This window comes from Tachypleus tridentatus, chromosome 6, assembly GCF_004210375.1.
Source record: "Tachypleus tridentatus isolate NWPU-2018 chromosome 6, ASM421037v1, whole genome shotgun sequence".
Classification (NCBI taxonomy): Eukaryota; Metazoa; Arthropoda; class Merostomata; order Xiphosura; family Limulidae; genus Tachypleus; species Tachypleus tridentatus.
Window position 1 is genome coordinate 129906225 of NC_134830.1, and position 23890 is coordinate 129930114.

Consider the following 23890-nt stretch of genomic DNA (forward strand, 5'->3'; position numbering starts at 1 on the left):
GACATGAAAAAAGCTATTAAGCTATTGAATTCACACTTATAAAAGTTAGAAACGCTTAAGATGAAAAAAATGTGTGAAAAATAATATTACAAAGAATCAGATAAATCTATAAAGATATGAACAGGTGGAACGTTTTCAGTTGTCAAAGCAAAAGTGTAGAAATACGGTGAAAAATAGAGATGAATTTGTTTAGTCACTCTGCCCCACGCCCCCCCCCCCAATCTAACCTATCTCCAGTTTTCGATTTATGTCTACGTTTTACATACCATTTCACATGTTTATCCTTTAACCTTGAAGAAACATCTACTGAAAGTGCTAAGGTTTTACTGGTTAAATCATTACGCTCTGTACGAAATAGTAAAGTTAAGTATGAAGTCTATTGAAAATACTCACTGAGTTAAAATGACTTCTGTGAATTATAATCCTTATCAATAACACTAGAAAACTCTAACTCAAAAGAACAATATTAGGCTTCACTTTGAGCAACTCTGTGTGATAGTTTGGATTTAAATAATTTAACGAACAGATAAAAATTTGTTACCTATTTATTTGTGGGAATATCTCTTGTAGGAGGTTGTACGTTTGGAACGGAAGCCAGCAGATTGCGAATAGAGCAACAACAATAAAAAGCATCTTGATGACCTAAAAACATGTAAAATAAATTACTTATGCAGAGAACTTATAATCTGTCATAGCACGTTTATAAGAGTTATATTAATACATAAATAGAAACTGATAACCTACGTTTGTACCTTGAGAAACTACACAACACTACAATCGAACGAAAACGTGAATAAACAACTAGGATAGCCAAAACAATGAGCGAAAGGTACGGCAGTGAAATTTAATTATTAATCTTATTTTACGTAACAATGTTGGTATTAATCCAGAGGTGGAGCATGATTTCAGTTTAGCTAAACCTAATGTGTGTATATAAAATCAATTATTCCTTAAACCGGCGGCATTTTATGTTGCTTTATATAGAAAATTGAATATATTAGTCAGGTAATTTCGTAATTAATGAAAGTTATTTTAGGATATCAAATGTTTCTTCCGTTATATATAAAACACAAAACGTGGCACTGCAAATTTGCGTTTTTCTCCGCATGGATCTATGAAAAAACTTCATGTCAAACTTGTTGAAGGTTTATCAACAAGGGTGAAGTGATGGCAAAAAATCGCGAAAAAGCAAAAACGACCCTAAAAATCGCAAAAACTGAAAATATGTATGTATCTCTCAGGAGACTTAATGAACCTCCATACGAACTTAGGTGAAGGTCTGTCTACATGAGGCGAAGCAGTTACATGGACATAGAACAGACAGTACTATTATAGGTATGTGTATTCCGTTAAATACTGACATTAAACACGTTTAGGCAAAAATTCAAATAGCCAACGGTATGACTGTTTGTATTACATACATATCGTCAAATAACCAATGGTATCATTGTTTGTACCACAAACATGCATTTAAATAACCAACATTATTATTGATTTTACCACAAACATACATTCAAATAACCAGCGGTGTTATTGTTTCTATCACAAATATATATTCAAATAACCAACGTTGTTATTGTTTGTAAAACGAACATATATATATTCAACCTGTTGATGATTACATGTTCAGTAGGGGTTAATCAGGGGTAACTTTATGGAGTTACAACGCAAAATTCCGTGGTTCGCTTCCCTCGTTTGGATACAGCAACTGGCTCAATATGGTTTTGCGCTAAAAAACACATGAATATTTTAAAGGAATCTAACCTATTTTAACCATTAACCTAGATACTTTATCACCTGACACATTCATTCTACCACACTGTAACTTAGCTGAATCAAAACGGTCCTCAGCAGTGTACATTTCAAAACCATTTCATTGATGCCAGGTTTAGCTGCTTAACCGAAATAAAAAGACATTCCAAATCCTGATGTTTGCGCGATTTACAAACATTCTACTTAAATGTAAAAAGAAATCATGAATATTAAAAACTTTGTCATTTTAATGATTCACAAACGAAGCTATTTATACGAAATAATTAAAAGAAACATCATATACGTGTATCTTAGAAGTCATTTTATGTATGTGCGTTTAAAACCTAATCATCAAATGTTTACTTTGTCTTTATGTTGTAATGGTTTATTAGACGTTTAAAATACTTGTATTATAATAGTTTCGCATAATATTTTAAGCTTGCACGTTTTCATGGCTTAATAAACATTTAAAACTCTTATATAGTAATTCCTTAATAGACATTTTAACCCCGTATATTAACCATTAACCTAGATACTTTATCACCTGACACATTCATTCTACCACACTGTAACTTAGCTGAATCAAAACGGTCCTCAGCAGTGTACATTTCAAAACTTAGAGTCGCGTACAATACAATTTCTCACTCATTGAATAAAAAGCAAAAATTCTGAAGTTAAGAAAAAGGTAAGTTCTTTAGCTGTAGTAATACGATTTACATTTTTTTTAAATAAAATATTATCAACAAAAAGAACAACAACACAAATTGTGCAAAGTTGTACTGCTCATTGGACAGTAAGAATAGAAGAAGCCTAACTGAGAAATCCACGAACACTTCTTAAGCCTAGTTTTGTACCTGTTGTGTTCAGAATTTTGTTTTAAGTTACGCCTTAACGAAGAGGTAACTGGTGTACACAGAAACATTAATTTACAGTATTTGAATTTCTAGCTCCAACAAATATTACTCGGCAAGGTAAAACATTTGAATTCAGCCAACATATTATTATTTTAAATTTTATAACTTCTTGTAGAAAATTGTGTTATTGTTTATGATTTTCTCTAATGTCTGAAATATTTACAAAATAATTTAATTTGTGGAAAAATGGAGTTTCAGAGATGCACGTATGGAGTGAAACGGTGAAAAAGCATTTTAAATGTTAAAGCTATACGACTGTTTGTTAACCATGTATAAAGTCAAGTAAATATCATTTCTAAGTTATTTTATTACCGCTAGGTGTTCTATGCACTACAATGATGCAGTAAATAATCAACAACACCTCGTCATATGTTTTTTGTTAATTGTTTTGTTGAATTTCACGTAAAAGCTACTAGAGGGTTATCTGTGCTCGCCGTCCATAAATTAGCAGTGATAGACTAGAGAGAAAGCAGATAGTCAGAACCGCCCAACGCCAACTCTGGTTACTACTGACCAACGAAAAATGAGATTGACCGTACAATTATAACATTCCAACGAAATGAAAAGAAAAGCACACTCAGCGACAGGATTTGGACCCTCCACAGGCAGATTACGATTCTAGTGACCTGGTCATCGGGCTAAAGTAGGCTTTATTCTCATTTAAGAACCACTTTTTTTTATAATTTAACTCTTACAGTAACTCTGAAATAGGCCGAAGAAATTGGCATAATTCAAATTTGATTCAGAATGGCGGATTTAATACCTTTAGATTCTTATAGCCAAAAATATGTATGTAAACTTGATAATTTTGAGCAATATGTTCGCACTTTTTAATGCAATTTTTATATAAATATTTCTTTGTTTTATTAAAGTCACTAACGTGTAAGTCTGTTTTGTTTGTTTTCTTAAATTTCGCACAAAGCTACTCGAGAGCTATCTGCGCTAGCCATCCCTAATTTAGCAGTGTAAGACTAGAGGGAAGGCAGCTGGTCATCACCACCCACCGCCAACTCTTGGGCTACTCTTTTACCAACGAATAGTGGAATTGACCGTGACATTATAACGCCCCCACGGCTGAAAATGCGAGCATGTTTGGTGCGACGCGATTCGAACCCGCGACCCTCAGATTACGCGTCGAGTGCCTTAATCACCTGGCCATGCTGGGCACGCGAGTAAGTCATTTTAATGTAGAAGTTTATTTCTAGTTTTTAGCGTCGGAATGAATTAAGTTCTTTTTACCATATAAATGAAACATTTATAAAATAATTGAAAAGAAAAGTAGTATATAAAATCAGTAAAAGTAGTGATATGTAATAGTTCTGTAGAATTTAAATATGATTTTTTTTTTCAGTTAGTTGTCTACTGAATAACCGAAACTCATATTACTTTCCTTCATCCCAGCATTGAAAATACATCAGTTTTATTTTAAATACAGATACATATATTTTATAACGCATTTTTAAATAACTACCTTTACTTCACGTATTTATTTAATACCCAAAGCCAGGAAAAACTACAGTTTCTAATTGTAATTGAATATACTTCTCCCTTTTTAGTAGTAACGGGAAATATATGCCTGAACTTATGCAGGTGTAAGGTATCCTTTTACATAAATGGTAAAACATATTCTGTTTTCCTAAGTTTATGGGTAAATAAATGGTCTGTTAAATAGAACAAGGGAAAGTAAAAACAGATAGATTTTCTTTAGTTTTAAATGGTGGTTATACCTTTATCTTACGGTCTAAAGGATGATGATAAATTCTATAACTCTAATTGATAACCAAGCCTAATAGAATCAATATTGTATTATACTTCAGTCAAACTACTATGTTTTATAATATCTGCCTGAAATTAATAGACATATTTATTTACAGCGTTTCTAGGGCTAATGGACAAAACTCAACAAGGTAAAACTTATTACTATTCAAATATAAATAAAACAGCTTTTGTAATTATGGTAAATATATTTTTGTTTAATTTACACCAATCTCTGAAACTTCTAGAAAATAATTTCATCAGTATATTTACGAGATAAAAAAAAATCAAAGAAAAACGTCGAAACTACTAACAGTGTTTAAAACGTAAAAGTAACACGACTGTCGGTTTCAGGTAATTAATAGAAACTTGTTAACATAAGATATTTACATTGACTTGAAAGTGCCGAAATAAAGATTACTTTCACTTACTTATAAAGATTATTTTTATATTACCCGAGGAAATGCGAAAAGAACACAATTCTGTAAAACAGTTGTAAACATGCCCTGATGCATGCGTTAAAACTGATAGAAAATGTAAGTTTGATATTACTCACATTATTCACGGTTTCCTGAGATTCCACCGATTTGGGGCCAAAAAGAAAGGTAAAAGAATGAATACCGATGATAATCGATTTTCTATTATTCTACACAAACAATATTTTTTTTTCAATAGAAATAAAACAAATAAGTTTCTCAATACGTTTTATCTACATGTGCAGTATGATGATGGATTTTCTTGTACCTGATCACTTGTTATCCCTAAGTTTCGCGATCGTTTGGACAGGTAAAGTCTATAAATCTGTTTAGAATTTTTTTATTTCACCTTAAATACACTTACTTTCTTAGGAAGGATAAAGAGAGCTTACATTAATTTAAACTTACGAGAAAGTCACATATTATCAGGAATATAATGTGATGTTGTTTATTTCTTCTGAACATAAAACTTATGAAGAACGTCAAACACACTTTAAATGTTGTTTGTTATTTCACAACCATTAACAACGGAAAATAATGTCACAATCTTATCACAATAAAATATGTATCTACTCTTCTTTCATTGTTCACCTCAAGTTCTTCTCCGCTGTTTACCATTGTGATTTGTGAACTTTTTAGGACAAAAAAGGAACTGTACAGGATTGTCACTTTATTTGATAGATCATTAACATGCATCTTTAAAGGGAAAGCATTTATACTAATCTCTTATGGAATATATCGAGTTGTATCAGATGTGTTAATGGCATTATTTTCGTAATTTTCTGCATACTAAATTATTTTTATTATGCGACTTACTGTTTACTCTTTAAAAGTGAATTTTACGACTTTTTTACTTACCAAAAGGGAAGGAATTTTCAAAGAGAAACTGATGTACATCTGGTTAATTGTAATTTAATATTTTAAATTGACCTAGAAAAAAAAACGGAATATGCCTTTCACAAGCAGAAAATATTAAACAGACAATAAATGTCCCCACAGTTTATTTTTAAAATGACGATTTTTGTATTTCTTTTAGGTGGTTCACATATATTTTTATGTAGATGTAAACTAAAATCAAAAACACATCAATAATAAGTTAAAATAAACAATTATTGTAAATCTTTACCAAAGTTATACTCCATTCGCCAAGGCTTCAGAGCATTAGTAGATTTCAGTTTCCATTTAAATCCTACCATAAAGTGCACAGTTTTAACTTCAACTTTACATTCAACTAGGTAAACGGCACACATAAGCCCTATAGTAGATGAATGTACTAGATGGAAAGACGGAAACTGTAAACAGCATAAGTAAGTCTTACAGTAAAGGAATGAATTAGACGGAAAGATGGAAACTCGTATATTGAAACATCACAACGAGCGGTTTACTTAATAGAGTCATATAAAATTGTTACCGCCACTAGTAAAACTACATCTCAGAGGGATTACCTACTAGATCAAAAACCTCTGTTAGTAAAATTACATCTCAAAGGGATTACCTAGTTAAATCAAAAACCTCTGTTAGTAAAATTACATCTCAGAGGGATTACCTACTAGATCAAAAACCTCTGTTAGTAAAATTACATCTCAAAGGGATTACCTAGTTAAATCAAAAACCTCTGTTAGTAAAATTACATCTCAGACGGACCACCTAGTTAGATCAGAAACCTCTGTTAGTAAAATTACATCTCAGAAGGACCACCTAGTTAGATCAGAAACCTCTGTTAGTAAAATTACATCTCAGAGGAACCACCTAGTTAGATCAGAATCCTCTGTTAGTAAAATTATATCTCAGTGGGATTACCTAGTTAAATCAAGAAGACTTAGCAAGAATGAAAAATTTGGTAATGACCAGTTAAAAAATCTTTGCTTCAATCTTCAAATACTGCCAAGAGACTGAAATTTGTTTTAAAAAGTACAAGAACTGTACTGTTGATGATTGGTAAAGGGTGTTATGGACAGATGAGTCCAAGTTTGAAATATTTGGTTCCAAGAGCAAGTTGTTCATTCGGCGGAAGAAAGGTGAAAGATACTTACCTCAATGCATAGCACCTACAATGAAGCATGGGGAGGCAGTGAGGGGGTGTTTTTCTGCTGTGGCGTTGAGTTGATACGGAGAATTAGATTAACAGTAACGAAAATTAAAATTCGTAGCAAAGAAAAAAAGAAGCTAAAAAGTGTTTACAGCAATACATGAAACGAAGAGAAGCTAAACAAATTATTGTCATAGTAAAATAGATGTAAAGTTACATTGTGGTCCCCGAACTGTGGTTGGTCACAAATATAAAGTAAAAATCCTGATTTCTTTCTGATCAAACATAACAAGATTACTAGACCTAACTGAAACATATTAGAATTAGGAGAGTAAACCTCATTGAGCAAGGTTTCTACGAAATTATCGACTCGGATGAGTCGTGAAACGTGACTGAATAACACCTTGATTTAGTCTCTATCTAATTTTCCGAAATGTAACAATGTATCATACTATGTTTAACAACAATGATAATAAATAGAAAGGGTTAACTCTACTTTATCGAAATGATTTTACTTGTCTTCATAGATGTCGACATGCTTAGCACCTATTTTTTTTTTTTTTGGTCACAGCAAAGTTCCGATCACCCAAGAGTGCAGTGTCGTTACTGATAAACTTACGGATAAAGGCCTGTGTAACCAGCTTTTCTAAGGAACGATATAGCTATAGCGAAAATAACAAACGATGTACAGCCTAAATAACCAACAATAGAAATTTCAGTGTTAATCATGTAAGGAAACTCATCCACTCAGTAAAGTATTTACGACAGTAGTAGTTAACTGGAACCAACTCCACCTGCAAAGTTAAGACTTTAGTTACATAAGACAACATCTAGTCCAAAGGCTGTTGGAATGAATATTGTCAACTAGACCAGAATGATGAAAAAGGTTCATCAGCTGAGCTGTCATTAGCTCCCAACCACTCCCTGGAATCAAAGGACGTTTTCATAAAAAATATGGCAATAAACAAACAACTGTAACATCTTATTTCGTATCTGTCAGGGTCTTCTGCGCACTTTCAAAATAATATTTTATATTTTTGGTCAATTTCAAAATAGTCCTTGTAGTCACGTAAGGATGGCAAACATTTTGTGGAAAGTTTGCCAAGATATTTTGTTTAAAGATCACTGACCGTCTTCACAGAAACTTGTTACAATAAATATTGCTGCAGTATCCAATAATGTGTTACAATTACTATCAAGCTAAATATGGTGGATAATAGAAGAAATATCTCTAACACTAAAAATCGTGTTTATTGAATGCTGAATATGGTTACGTCTCGATAAGGCTCGGCATGGCGAAGGGGTTAGGACGTTCTACTCCTCATTTTAAGGTCGTGGGTTCATATACCGGTCATACCCTTTCGGCCGTGGGAGTGTAATAATGTAACGGTCAATTTCATTATTCGTTGTTAGAAAAGTAACCCAAGAGTTAAACTGCTAAATTAGGGACGTCTAGCACGGATAGCCCTCGTGTAGCTTTGCGCGTAATTCAAAAATTAAACAAGTCCCGGTAAACAAACAGCAACCAATGTACCTCATTCACGAATTTTAAATGGGATATTTAACGTCATATAATACTTTCATTCTTTTTATATTTTGTGTTCACAATAAGAATAACCAGTGTTCCACAACTGATATTTTTCTGGACCATAACAAAGACAACCGATATTATTAAAAAGAAAATGTTTTCATAGATGTCATTTGTCTCCAAGCGTAGGATTTTAGAACTATTAAATAAATAAATAAATATAATTTATGAATGTAATGATCCATTAAACGCTACGTGATTCTACGTTTCAGTTTGAGCTGGTTTTTTTTTTATTACACTTCTTGAGAGAGTGAATATATGAATGCATATAAATTCAGATAACATGCAAAATTTATTATATTCATAAACATAACAGTATGTGCACAATTTATTTAAAATTTTGATTTTTAACTGTCTAAACACAAGACCACAATTTTTTGGCTTTCAACACATCTTTTCAATATTAATTATACATCAAGACACACAGTAGTGTGTCGTGCGGCCAAGACAGCCTACTACAGGCTTTGTTTGTTTGTTTTTTAATCTTCGCGCAAAGCTACAATAGAGCTAACTGCGCTAGTCATTCCTAATTTAGCAGTGTAAGACTAGAGATAAGGCAGTTATTCATCACCACCCATGGCTAACTCTTGGGCCACTTTTTTACCAACGAATAGTTGGATTGACCGCACATATAAAGCCCCCATGAATCCGTGACTCTCAGATTACGAGTCCAGTGCTTTAACCACCTGACCATGCCGGGCCACCTACTACAAAACACCTTGTATGTTACTAACAGGAGAAATAGTTTAGTAATTTTTCACCTTCTATATCTCGGACATATTTTCAGTGGTTGTGTAATGCTTAACTCTGACTTCACATACCAAATTTCAAAGCAACTCATTAATAAAAACTTCAAATATAAAAATCTTTAATTTTAACTGAGGTTCTTCCCATTTTCCTTTTTTCTTCGCACTGAAAGTATGGAAACTTTATTTCATAAAAAAGACACTTAACTTTCGGAGATTTTTTTCAAAATTTGGTACGCTAATATATCTTTTTAACCTACAATTACCAGTCTAAATTTGGCGTAAATATATTTAATATGTATAAAGTTATGCAACATAAACCCCTCAAATCTGACGAAAATTTTTGCGTACGCCAGTGCACGCAGGTGATGAGAAGAACCTGTTAATGTAGTTTCCATGGTGTTACTATAAAGGAATTTATCAACAGTCTTAAAAGGAAAAAAAAAACTACCACCACTTGTGTTTTAAATAATATGATTTGTTCTGTAAAGTAAAATTCTATTCCATAGTCTTAGCTTTTCTCGAGTGTCACTTTTCTACACTGTTTGAATGTATTGGTGTGTCATGATATCTAATCAAAAACACCTTAGGCGTGAAAAAGGTGCGGTAAAATATCATTGGGTAGGAGAATGGTTCATAAGATTGCATGAAATATGTCTAAAATAATGAAAATTAATCTTAAACCGTTCAACACTTTGGGTAGTAATGATGTCAATTTTGTCAGTGAAACAAAATGAGTAAAATTTGTATATTGTAAAAGTATGCTAAGCCGTTTTCTTTGTTTTACCTACAACTATGCCCTAAGTAGAACAAAAAACGCAGCCTGGCGCTAACTAATGAATTAATATTTACTGTAAAATTCTTTTAGCGACCAAACTGATAGCTAAGTTTGATTTAATTCACTTGAGTCACACACTCAATCCTTTTAAAGTGGCACATTTTTTTTTTTCCAAATCTAAGGTATTTTTATTACATTTATCTAGTAAGAGAGTGTATTAAAATAATTGTATACTTAACCTCTAGTTAAACATTTCATAATAAAAACAGAAACTTAATTAAAAAATTAAAAACTGGAAAATAATATTATTAAATTCCAATATCTAATTTTCTGATTATATAGGCCTAACGTCAATACGTTATACAGATATTCAACCTCATTAACTATTATCACATATGGGACGAAATTATTAATTAGCATATTTAATTTTTAAAAATAACTATAAAGTAATATTCGCATGTTTTGTAACGGTTAAATTCTCTCATTTTTAACAATGAATTTTGCTGCGGTTATGAATCAAGTTGTGAATGTACATTTATGTAGAAAAGTATATGTTTCTGGACCTAAAATCAAAGTAATACATAGTTTTAAAATTTACAAATTTTTCTTATTTTGTTTCACTGACAAATTTGACGTATTTACTTATCAAAGTGTTTAAAACTACTTTAAAATTAAATTTTATTATTTTACACATATTTTGACAATTTGATGTTTATTACGCTATAAATCATTCCTCCACAAAATGTCGTTTGGTTAAAATAAAGTTCATTTGACTTCCAGCTGCGTAGTGATTATAAGCGTTTCAAACCAGTCATGTTCTTAAAATAATTATTTCTTTCGATTCCAACATTAAAAGGATAAGGATTTTCATGTTTCAAGTTTTACCATCTTGGATAATCTAGTTTTATGTTTCAAATTTTACTATTTTTCTTGTCTCAAGACATAAAGGTAAAAAAAGAAATTCAAAACTGCAAGTTTTTAAGTTAAAAAGTTTTTGTTTTCCTAGGCATTGCTTTTCAAAGTTAAACTGATTACAATTAGGTAATTGTTCATACTAGAAAACCTGTAACTGTTTTAGAATTACTCGTGACTTTATTATTTGATATTAATGCTTGTGTCCTTTTTTTGGAAACAAAACACTTGGCGCTAAGCCTGATTCTGAAGTTCATATTAATCTATTCAATAAACATTTATTGAAAATACGATAATATAGTAACTTGTATTTGAATATCAAAGGATTTAGGCAACAATACAAAGTGAAAACTATTATAGAAATATTACTGCTATCTTTTCTCAAGATTTATAACAATCTAAAGAAGGCCCAAAACATGTAAGTACTAGTAACACAAAATTTAGCAAACCAAAGAGTACGTTAGTATTGTGTTTTGTAACAATCCTAAACATAGAAACTGCCTAGGCCATGACACCCAGAGTTTCATTTTAATTTAAAATGTTCTATAAATTCTTGTTTCATTAATAATTATACTGATGTATCATATTTACAGATTTAGACTTCATAAAAATTTGACTGAATTTAAAATACATGAAAAAGTCATTTTCCGTATATTAAATCACAAAAATCTTTAACTCCAAAAGGAAACACGTTACTCGTTTTCTATATATTTATTATAATTCTTAGGTGAATGAAAAACAGAAGAGAAAACTTCGGGTCATGACTAATGTTTCCTAGTAGAAGTGGAACGCGAAAAAATGACAATTGTATGAACGTAAATCACGTTGTTTTAGAAAGTTAGCGCCATTTTTCCCACGTTAGTTACCACAGTTGTATTCTGAATTTTCAATGCTCGTCCATTTTTTTTGGTATTTAGGCTTGTAATAAACGTCTGCTTTTCGTATATAGGTCTACTTCCAAATAATCGTTTACTTTTTGCCAAAGTCCACACAGGTAGATTTAATTACTTTAGAACACCCTTTAACGAGACAAATTATTTTCCTAAAATGCCAGAAAAGTGTTAATCTCACATTGAAATATCAACCGTTAGGTTATTTATTCCTACGACAGTTAATTTTAGTTGTATAATAACTTTTTACTCACGTAACTTATCCTTCCTTGGATTTGCTCTGTTCCCGCTCTGTGTTTCATCTACTTTCTATTATTTGTACGACTAACTGAGGCGTTCTAGATATCTCAGTACCCTCAACATATAAAACATAACTCTCTTATTATGAAAAAAATAATAACAGTCATGAAATATTAACTCAAAAATAAATTAATTAATACTATCTACACTAAATTAAGTCGAATTAACACCACTAGGTACTAATATGACAAGTGCCTTTTTGGAAATAGGACAGCAATATTTATCTTAGAATTTAATGAACCTTTTTGAAAAGTTAACACATGGCATTTATGAAGCTTATAATATCAGATAATTTCACATTCACTGTAAATGCAAAATAAGTACCACACTATCCAATGGTAAAAAAAAAAGCTACACGTGTGTTCCTAACTTTCATTGTTTTTGTTCACTTTGTACATCAAAAGTTGCAGACTTAAAGAACTCTCGGGTGAACTCACCACACTCTAATTAATTCTGCATGTTGTATAAATAATAGTTGTTCTTTATAAATTGACAGTCGTCAAATAAATGGCTTCCCGTCTTCATTCTAGCTTTATAAAAAACTACTATAATAAAAATTAAATAAAATTTATAAAAGTCCTAAGTTATTATTTTGAACTATTAATCATTAAAAAAATGATAAATGTGTTTGTCTTGATAGTTTTATTATGAGAACTATAGTTTTGATTTTCGCTTTAGACACGTGTAGGTTAACAATATTTAATCATTTTCAAAATTCTTATATTTTATTGTTATGTTGAATGTGTTTGTGGGTACGTGTAAACCTACGTCCCTACCGCTTTAAAATCTTAAAGATTTTTCCAATATTTAATTCACCCGTGTTATAAGATCTTTAGACCTTAATAATTGTTTACTCGTATTATGAACACTTTGTTTGAATCATATTTTCTTCCGTGTTATAAAATCTGAAAGTGAAAGCAAAAAATTATATTTTAAAACTTTGTCAAATACGCTACATATGCCTTACCCAGACTTGTATGTCCAGGTAACTACCTCATCTATACAATATAATAGTACTGTTTGTTGTACGTCCAGGTAACTACTTCATTTATACAATATAATAGTACTGTTTGTTGTATGTCCAGGTAACTACTTCATCTATACAATATAATAATACTGTTTGTTGTATGTCCAGATAACTACTTCATCTATACAATATAATAGTGCTGTTTGTTGTACCAGGTAACTATTTCATCTATACAACATAATAGTTGTGTTGTATGTCCAGGTAACTACTTCATACTGTTTGTTGTATGTCCGGGTAACTACTTCATCACAATATAATAGTACTGTTTGTTGGTAACTACTTCATCTATATAATATAATAGTACTGTTTGTTACATGTCCAGGTAACTACTTCATCTATACAATATAATAGTACTGTTTGTTGTATGTCCAGGTAACTACTTCATTAATACAATATAATAATACTGTTTGTTGTATGTCCAGGTAACTATTTCATCTATACAACATAATAGTACTGTTTGTTGTATGTCCAGGTAACTACTTCATCTATATAATATAATGGTACTGTTTGTTGTATGTCCGGGTAACTACTTCATCTATACAATATAATAGTACTGTTTGTTATATGTCCAGGTAACTACTTCATCTATATAATATAATAGTACTGTTTGTTACATGTCCAGGTAACTACTTCATCTATACAATATAATAGTACTGTTTGTTACATGTCCAGGTAACTACTTCATCTATACAATATAATAGTACTGTTTGTTATATGTCCAGGTAACTACTTCATCTATATAATATAATAGTACTGTTTGTTACATGTCCAGGTAACTACTTCATCTATACAATATAATAGTACTGTTTGTTGTATGTCCAGGTAACTACTTCATCTATACAATATAATAGTATTGTTTTTTGTATGTCCAGGTAATTATTTGATTTATATAATTATCTATGTTATTAAATATCAATTAGCTAAAGTTATCTGAAATGGATACGAAATATTTCCAACTTTACCTCTGTGTTTTTGTGGAAACCATATTTTAGTTTTTTGTACTTTTTTGTTAATAGTTTTCGTCTCTTTCGTTTAGTAAAACTATTTGTTTCGTAATAACAACTGCGGCATGTATTATGTTAATTAAACTAAAAGACAAGCTCCACTCTGTCTCTTCCTACTGAACTGCTTTAGAACTATGAACATGGAAGATGTTAACATTTCCCGTTTCAGTTGAAACTGTGGCTAACAACTGCAGTGTGCATTTTGTTAAAAGAAGGTATACTTGATGCTAAGTTTTTTTCAACCAAAATGTCCTGCTGAACCAAAAACTGTTGGAGTTTAAACATTCTACATTCATGCTTCTAACACGCTGCTTACTCTTTTCTCAACGTAGCAATCTTTGATCTCAAAACGTTTTTGTTCATAAAAAGTCGAAATTATAAAAACACTGGACGATCCATAACGGATTCATGATAATTTTAGTAAATAACAATTTTGATTTACAACAAATACAAAGGAAATATTCTTGAATAAAAATTGATAGATATTTACAATTAAATCATCAATTTACCATTTATACGACAGATTATTAAAATAAATATTAGAGATATGTGCACAATTTGTACAGTGGACTAATATTTAAACATTGCAGTACACGAGGTTTTATCGGCGTGAATATTGTTCCAAATGTTCTTTTGCACAATTCATCAAAGTTGTTTGATTGAAGACTCACCTTCTCAGTGTCCAAATAAACCAATACAACCTTAATAATGTTCACAAAGAGACCTTGTGTCGTGATTATAAATGTTCATCGTTTTGGGTTTTTTTCACTCCAGGTACTGTTTCACCACAAGTTCTGCGTGATTCCTGTCTCACTATAAAAGATTCTGATCAACAGGTTTCATTCCTGAAATAGTATCATGATGGATAAGCATCTATTTGAGGTGTCAGCAACCTGGGTGTCATCACATATTGTTGAACTCCAACACCACTGGCTCATATGCACCTACACCTGTATTAGTAATCCCAACGTGTTTTAATGACATCTCTGTTGACTGTCATACCACTCACCTTTATACCATCAATCTTTTACTGACTGTTGCCACACATGGATTTATATATAAAGAGTGCCCTCTTCAAAGTTTGCTCATTTCATTATGATATTTATTTCAGCCTTCTACTTCGATTATCTGTCTCTCACATCTAGTAGTTTGAGTAACGAAGATACATATTTATTGCTACTTCGTGCTAATCTGTGCCTTACTGTTCAAGAGATAACATTCACAACCGAACTTACAACTAGGCCAATAGCAACGTCTCTACTTGTATGACCTTAACATTATACCCTGCTTTATTTAAAATTACTTTTTACTCGTTTGGACCTCGATTGTTTCTATAATAAACAATATTAGTTTCCTTACATATGTAGAAACGGCTGGTATGGGTATAGAAAGCTCTTTGTAGAGGAGTGAACAACGTTTCGACCTTCTTCGTTCATCTTCAGGTTCAGAGGAAGGTCGAAACGTTGTTCGCTCCTCTACATAAAGTTTTCTTTATCCATAACAGCCGTTTTTACGTATATAATTTTCTCTACAAGTGGGTTTTCTCGTTATCACGGAATACTAGTTTCCTGTACATCCTACAGAAAAGTAAAATATTGTTTCAATTTGAAGCAATAAACAGGCTTCACCAGCTCCAAACTGATTTCTACACATGTGACACTTCTAATATTGGAGAAATGTGTACATTGGCTACATGAGTGTTGAGAATAATACGGCTACCTGTTTTATTATATGTATTAAACTAGTGTGACATTTGCTGACTGGTTGAATCACAACCAATCACAGCGTAAGTTATCGGCATGGGACTGTAATTTGGTTCGGTTTATTTTTTGTGCAGTATAGAATATGTAATCTGTTTGTTTGTTTTTTGAATTTCGCACAAATCTACACGAGGGCTATCTGCGCTAGCTGTCCCTAATTTAGCAGTGTAAGACTAGAGGGAAGGCAGCTAGTCATTACCACCCACCGCCAACTGTTGAGCTACTCTTTTACCAACGAATAGTGAGATTGACAGTCACATTATAACGCTCCCACGGGTGAAAGGGCGAGAATGTTTGGTGCGACTGGGATTCAAACCCCGATCCTGAAATTACGAGTCGAATGCCTTAACCCACCTGGCCATGTCGGGCCTAATCTGTTTGTTTGTTTGTAAGCACAAAGTTACATAGAGTTATCTGTGCTCTGCCTACCACCGATATCGAAGCCCATATTGTAGCCTTTTAAGTCCGTATACATGTTGGTGTGTCACTGGAGTGGGGATAGAATGTCATAACCTTTTTTTTTTTTTTTACATTTGATATCCAATTTATTCAGTGTTTTTATAAGTACTTCTACTTAAAATGCAAAACGGTGGTTCACGGTGAACCTGACGATGACCGAAGAAGGTCGAAACGTTGTTCGCTCTTCTATGTGAAATATTTTCTCAACCCAAACGAGCCGTTTTTGCATTTTAAATTTCTCAACAAGTGGGTTTCTCGACATCACTAATTACTTCTACTATATTTACACATCGACCTTCACGGTTACAAATGCAAATTGCACTGTACAACAATTTTTTTTCTGAAAAGTTTTTGCTGATTGTGACAGGTACCTGGTTGGTATGCACAAATATAGTTTTGGTTTTGCTTCATCACGTAGGAACTCCGAGAAATAGACAGTTAACTGTTTACTGGCAATAACATATTCAATTGCGTTTATGTTTCTAATACGCTATTAAATTCAACATAATTAAAAGAGGTTTGCTCCTGATTTTCGTTTGTATTCAATGTCCGGTGCATCATGTTGCAGTGTCCAACAGTAGTTAACAAGCATTGACGGATTTCAGTTGCCCTAATATCGTTTTTCCATTGTAGCAATGTCCTGGTGAAACTGAAGATTTCGATGAAACGGTACGTGATGGGCAAATTTGGATGTTATTTTCGTGATAAACAGCCAAATATCTATAAGGAACACCTAACAGTGTTCAAGAAGCGAAACCTTTGTTGTGCAGTGTTGTAGAGAGATAAACTACGGTCACATGTGTTAACTGAACACAAAAGAACTTCGTGCCTTCTCGTTTTTCGCTTGAATTTGAAAGTCGCGTAGTGCCATTTGAAAGACACTCATTTAGAGACTTTATTTACGTAATTTGTTCTAAATAGGTTGATTCAAGTTTCGTGAAAAATACTTTGAAAATTGTGAAATTGACCAACATGCCTAAAGGCCAATAAGAATAGACTGGGTGAATATACAGGTAATTTCATACTCGTTTTCATAAAGCTAAAGTCGTTTAGAAGTAGTTAATGTTTTATAATACAGAGTGGCTCATAAGATAGTTTCTCCAGCAACCGTTGAACTTTCCTATTGAACAGAAATACTGTGTTTGTCGAGTTGATTTCTGTGTGTTTGTGTGGAATAGTATGAATATAGACTTCATTCTTCACGTGCTTCAAATATGTGACAATCAGACGGATATGTCGTGGAAGCAACTTAAGTTCACGTGACTAATGATGTTTTGCAACATGGCGATCCTTCTAATGTTGTGTACTGTTGCCTGAGGTACATGTATGGCTTTTGTCATTGACCTTTGTGGGTTTTTTCAGGTTACGAGAGATCACGCCTTGCTTATCAAATTGAAGTATCTTCTTGCAAATCACTTTCTGGGTGTTATGGGTATTAACACTTGTTAAGAACAACTTTTCGACCTTTCAAGGTTCTTTGTTAACCTGAAGATGACCTAGAAAGGTCGAGAAGTTGTTTTCTGTGCTTTAATAGTAAAAGTGTTAATACCCATATTAGCCGTTCTGAGATACATTTTTATTTCAAGTGAGTTTCTCTGCATCAAGAATTTCTGGGTGTTCTTTTACCCCAAGCTAACTTTATATTCTTTTGTTTTTCAGTATCATTAAATAGGGAAAAGTCCAGTCACGGAAATTCATAATCTTAACATATTGTTATGATCTGGTTGTGTAAGAGGTTATTAAAGACATAAATATTATGATATAATTAGGTAGTAAATATGGGTGAAATTTACTGGTGTTATATAAAGGAAAGGGTCATCGTCAGTTTGAAAATAGTAGTGTTTTTCGTAGTATTAGACTTAATTTCAATTTCATGAAATGTAATATTGAAATATCAACGACAGTAACTACTTCTTAAAGCTAAAGTCGTAATAATATCTTAAAAACGGCAAAAGCATTTGTGGATATACAAAGTATTGGAAAACATTTAATACACTAAAACACGCCCCCCGCTAGTACAGCGGTATGTCTCCGGATTTACAACGCTAAAATCAGGGGTTCAATTCCCCTCGGTGGGCTGAGCAGATAGCCCTTTGTGGCTTTGCTATACGAAAAACACAAAAACACACAAACTGAAACATATAGCTAATTCAAGTACATGGAAGTAACTACAATGTTGTATCGATATAACAGTTTTTAGTATGAATATAAAATTTTTTTGAATTATAAATGTGATTTAAATTAGATTTGTACTTAACATTCAGTTATTACGTTATATGACACATTACATCCTAACTGCAGAATAACACACACTGTAAGTTCAACTGTAGACAACAGTGCGTCGAACTTGAATGTCGAGAAAATGTCAGGTAGAAATATGTGACTCAACAGTGAAATATATCACTCGACACTGAAATATGTCACTCAAAACTAAAATATGTCGCCCAACGCTCACATGCATGATTCAACACTGAAATGTGTCGCTCAACATTGAAATACGTGACTCAACATTTCTGTTACTGTGGTAGTTTCTTGAAGAGCATATTATAGTTTTGTTTTGAAGAATCTGCAGTAGCGAAATTATAGCAAAATAAATTCAAGTTTTTAACTTAAGTTTATTGTTATTTTGTTTTTAAGTGTCCAGAAAAAAATAAAATGATATAGCTTTCCATATGTTTGGAGCATGTATAATCTTTACTTTTAGAATTCTAATGACTTTATGTACTATATGATACTAGTCAGCTGGTCGCTGTAACTTTGAACTCTAAAAAAGTACTTTTTTTTCCTTTCAACATTATTTGTGTTCGGTTTAATATTCTAGCTTTCTAACATGGAATGCAGTTCTGTTTTAGAAAGTGGTAAGAAGTTGTTTCAAACAGTAAAGTTTAGATGTGTAATATAGTCCTTTATATCTAGATCACGTAGTTTTAAGAGATTGTTTGAAAAATCTCTTCTGAAAAAAGTAGAAATTCAATAACTAAGAGAAACACAAATAAGTTTCGAAAACTACAGAAAAAGTACCTTTTGAAATGTGGTCATTGTATTAGCACACATTTAGGCGTTAAGGAGAAACACGTTTCATAGCCACATCAGATTTTTTAAATGTTCATTTCAGAACTTCGCTCAAAGTCTCCCGGTGGGACAGCTGCAAGTCTATATACTTGCAACGCTAAAAATCCGGGGTTCGATTCTCCGCTCTGGACAAAACAGGTATGTTAATGTAATTTTGCTCTAACACAAACAAATTTGCGCAAAGCTACGCAAGGGTATGTGTGTGTGAGAGCGTGTAATTTCTTTTAGTAAAACGACATCGGGCTACCCGCTGTGTCCATCTAGGGTATTCGAACCCTTGATTATAGCGTTGTAAATCCGTAGACTTTCCGCTGTACCAGCAGGAGACACTACGCAATGGCTAACTGCGCATAACCACATTTAAGTTGATAGACAAGAAGGGGCCCGGCATGACCAGGTGGTTAAGGCACTCGACTCGTAATCCAACCGTCGCGGGTTCGAATCCCCGTCACACCAAACATGCTCGCCCTTTCAACTGTGGGGGCGTAATAATGTGACGGTCAAGCCTACTTTCCGTTGGTAAAAAAGTATCTTAAGAGTTGGTGGTGGGTGGTGATGACTAGTTATCTTACCTCTGGTCTTACACTGCTAAATTAGGGACAGCTATCGTAGAAAACACTTAGTAGAGCAAACCTTAAATCTGAAACATGTACTTAATAGTATTCTGTGTTTAGATCATTATATGTGTTCAAACATCACAATGGACGTTGGATTTCAATCCAATTTCTTTCAGTTGAACAATTAAAGTTTTTAAACGAAGTTGTTTGATACAACTAATGCTTAAGATTCATTATAGATCCACTGACACGCGAAAAAACGTTTTCTTTTTTATATTTAAATTTCGCGCAAAGCAACACAATGGAGATCGGAGCTGGACGTCCCTAATTTAGCAGTGTAAGACTAGAGGGAAGGCAGCTAGTCATAACCACCCCCCGCCAACTCTTGGGCTACACTTTTCCCAATGGATAGTGGGATTGATCGTCAAATTATAACACACCCACGACTGAAAGGGCGAGCATGTTTGGAGCGACCGGGATTCGACCCCGCGACCCTCGGATTATGAGTCGAACGCCTTGACCCACCTGACAATGCGGGGCCAGCTCAATATGTATCTTTGTACTAAACTAAAAACAGACTAATTCAAAAAAATTTGAAATCGATAAGGACATTCTACAAAAAACAAAATAATTAATTTAAAGAATGTAATCATCTTAAATCTATACGAAATACAAAAGATAAAAAAACCAACCATATTAAAAATGAAGAAAGAAGGGGAAAAAACCCTCAAGAAACAACATATGAAATGCTGGAAAAATAGCACGATAATAGAAAATCTATAGAAGAGACCTGAAAAAAAACACGGCTCTAGAAATATTCATATAAAAAACAAGACTTTAAACTGAGAAGTCCCTAACAGAATAACAACACTCAGTGATGTCGAGATATTTTCTCAACTCAAACGAGCCGTTTTTGCAGAATAACAACACTGATCATAAATTGAACAAAAGATTGAAAAATAAATTGCAATAAATAACATAAAATAACATATCGTAAGGAAAAACATAAAACCAACAGCCTCAAAACACAATAAATAATATGGTATGCAGGCATACTGTATGTTTCCTTCCCCTTTGTTTAACATATAAAGAAGATTAAAGTACACGTACACACTGTTCATGTATTCTTAATATAGAAAGTTGGTCTTGAGAATCAGAAATATGTTTATTTATTTTTTAATTTCACACAAAGCTACACGAGAGTTATCTGCGCTAGCCGTCCCTAATTTGTCAATGTAAGACTAGAGGAAGATAGCTAGTCATCACCATCTAACGTTTGGGCTACTCTTTTACCAACGAAGAGTGGGATTGACAGTAACATTATAATGTTTCCATGGCTGAAAGAACGAAACATGTTTAGCTTGACGGGGATTTGAACCCGTGACCTTCAGATTAATATTCGAGTGCCCCAACCACCTGGCCAAATGGGACAACTTCTGCTCCCAACTAAACGAACAAACCGACCCTAGTAAGTTCTGGCTACACTTAAAAAGATTCACAAATGAACCCACAACAAGAAAATACCCAACACTGGAATATAACAATACCTTAGCACAAACCAAAAAAAAAAAAAAAAAGCAGAAGCCTTCAAACATCAATTACAAATCACATTTAAAACACACAATGGCTCGGACATGAACAACTATTACTACAATAAAGTAAACAACCACGTAACAAATAACATAGAATTATATAAACCACATTTTCCAGTCAACATTACAAACAGCAACACAAATAATACATTTGACTACAATACACTTGACTACAATACACCTATTCACCAAAAAAATCAAACTAAATGAACTTGAACAAGCAATCAAAAATTCAAAAAACAAAGCACTGGGAAATGACGGAATACAAACAATTCTTCTCAAAAAATGTACTCCAAAATTATTTGACCACCTATTAGCCATATTTAATTTATCTCTATACTCTGGATACATCCCAGTTTCTTGGAAGCAAGCTAATATTTTAATGTTCCATAAAGAAGGAAAACCAGCCAATAAACCAAACAGTTATCGACCGATCAGCCTGACCAGCTGTGTTGGCAAAATTCTTGAAAGAATAATAAGCAATAGACTCTCCACATTTTCGTAGATTAATTCAAAATTACCAGAAGAACAAAACGGATTTAGAAATATAGGCAAACAACAGATCATTTAATTAGATTAACTGAAACAATAATAAACAGCTTTAATAAAAAAAATGCACTGTCGCCTGCTTCCTCAATATCGAGAAAGCCTTCGACACTGTATGGCACAATGGTCTCTGGTTCCGTATGTATGAAATGGGACTACCGCGTGGAATTATTCGCTGGTTATTTAACTTTTTGGAAAATAGAAAATGTAGAATAAACGTAGAGGGAACTTTCTCGGAATTTTTCACTCCTGAAGCTGGCGTTCCTCAAGGAGGAGTGGTTAGTCCTATTCTCTTCATCATGTATGTAAATAATATACCACTCAAAGACCCAAACCATGAATACGCGTCACAGTTCGCTGATGATGTAGCAATTTGGAAAAGTGCCCCTACACCAGAAATAGCAGCCACTAACTTGCAACCACAACTAAACAGATTATGTGAATATTGTGAAAAATATAGAATTAAAATAAACACAACGAAAACACAATTAGTAATATTTTCAAAATCTACGAAACATCAAAAAGTTCAACCTCAGGTCTACATGAACGGAAAGCTTCTCCAAACTGCTACATCTGCAAAATTCTTAGGGTTAACATATGATTCTAAACTTACATGGATAAAACATGTAAATAACATAAAAACTAAAATTTGGCAAATAATAAACTATGTAAGGAGTCTAACTGGTAAAAACTACTGAACAACACCTGAAAACATCATTAAAATATACAAGACATACATTAGACCTGTAATAAACTATGCAGCTCCTGCATGGATTAATGTAAGCGAAAAACAATTACAAACCAAACTCCAAACATTACAGAATACACTAATTACATCAGCATACAGAATACCTAAAACCACTTCCTCAAAGTTCATAATTACTCAAATACACAAACAATACCAGATAGACTTCTACATAGTACAATAAAATATTTTGATAAAAATTGGCGAAAAAATTAGTTGCTATGCGAACCAAACAGATATTGCATATATGATGAAGAGAGACCGAAACACCTCTCCCCGTTAAACTTGTATATCAGATCTTTAAGACAAAATCAAATTTAAAATAATAATAATAAAATAGTGCTAAATAAAATAGGTCACCTACGTTTTAGACTTATTTAAAAAAAAATAAATAAAATAAAATAAAAAATAAAATAAAAGGGTTGGAGGATGAAGATTCGAAACCGCAACGGTTGGATTACGAGTCGAGTGCCCTAACCACCAGGCCATGCCAGGACCGTCTTATCTGTCACCTTAAATATAGTTATGTGCAGTTAAACCTTGCGTAGCGTCCCTCGCTGGTACAACTCGAACGGCTGAACTCACTTGGCCATGCCGGGCCTCCAAAAATAAGTTAACATGTTTACCACAGTAAAAATTGGGTTTCGATGCCGCTGATGAGCAGAACACAGACAATCAAACCTACCGTTTGGTGTTATCAATGTCAAAGTAGCGTAAATTTTGCTTATATTTGGAATTATACTAAATACAGTTACACATAGAAGTGTTTTGGTTTTGGTTTCCTTGTTCTAAAACAAATATTGTTTTTTAAATATTCTCCTTTCTTTTCCTAATTTTAATTCTTCATTTGCGATTATGTATTTCTCGTTTCTGTATTTTTAGTTTCATGAAATATGTTAAATTGTAATAAACCATTATTTTTTGTTGTATGTAATGAGTCTGTGTCCCTTTACGTTTATATTTCTAATCTTGTTACTTCAAGGGATAA

General features: G+C 32.7%; 1 protein-coding gene across 1 annotated transcript in view; it reads right to left on the reverse strand.

Moving 5' to 3' along the window:
• LOC143253652 (RYamide receptor-like) overlaps positions 1 to 23890 on the reverse strand; it is a 60401-nt gene that overhangs the window by 20273 nt on the left and 16238 nt on the right. Inside the window, exon 2 of the mRNA XM_076507851.1 lies at positions 542 to 642. Within this exon, the coding sequence (XP_076363966.1) occupies positions 542 to 642 (101 nt within the window). The remainder of the gene's footprint in view (positions 1 to 541; positions 643 to 23890) is intronic.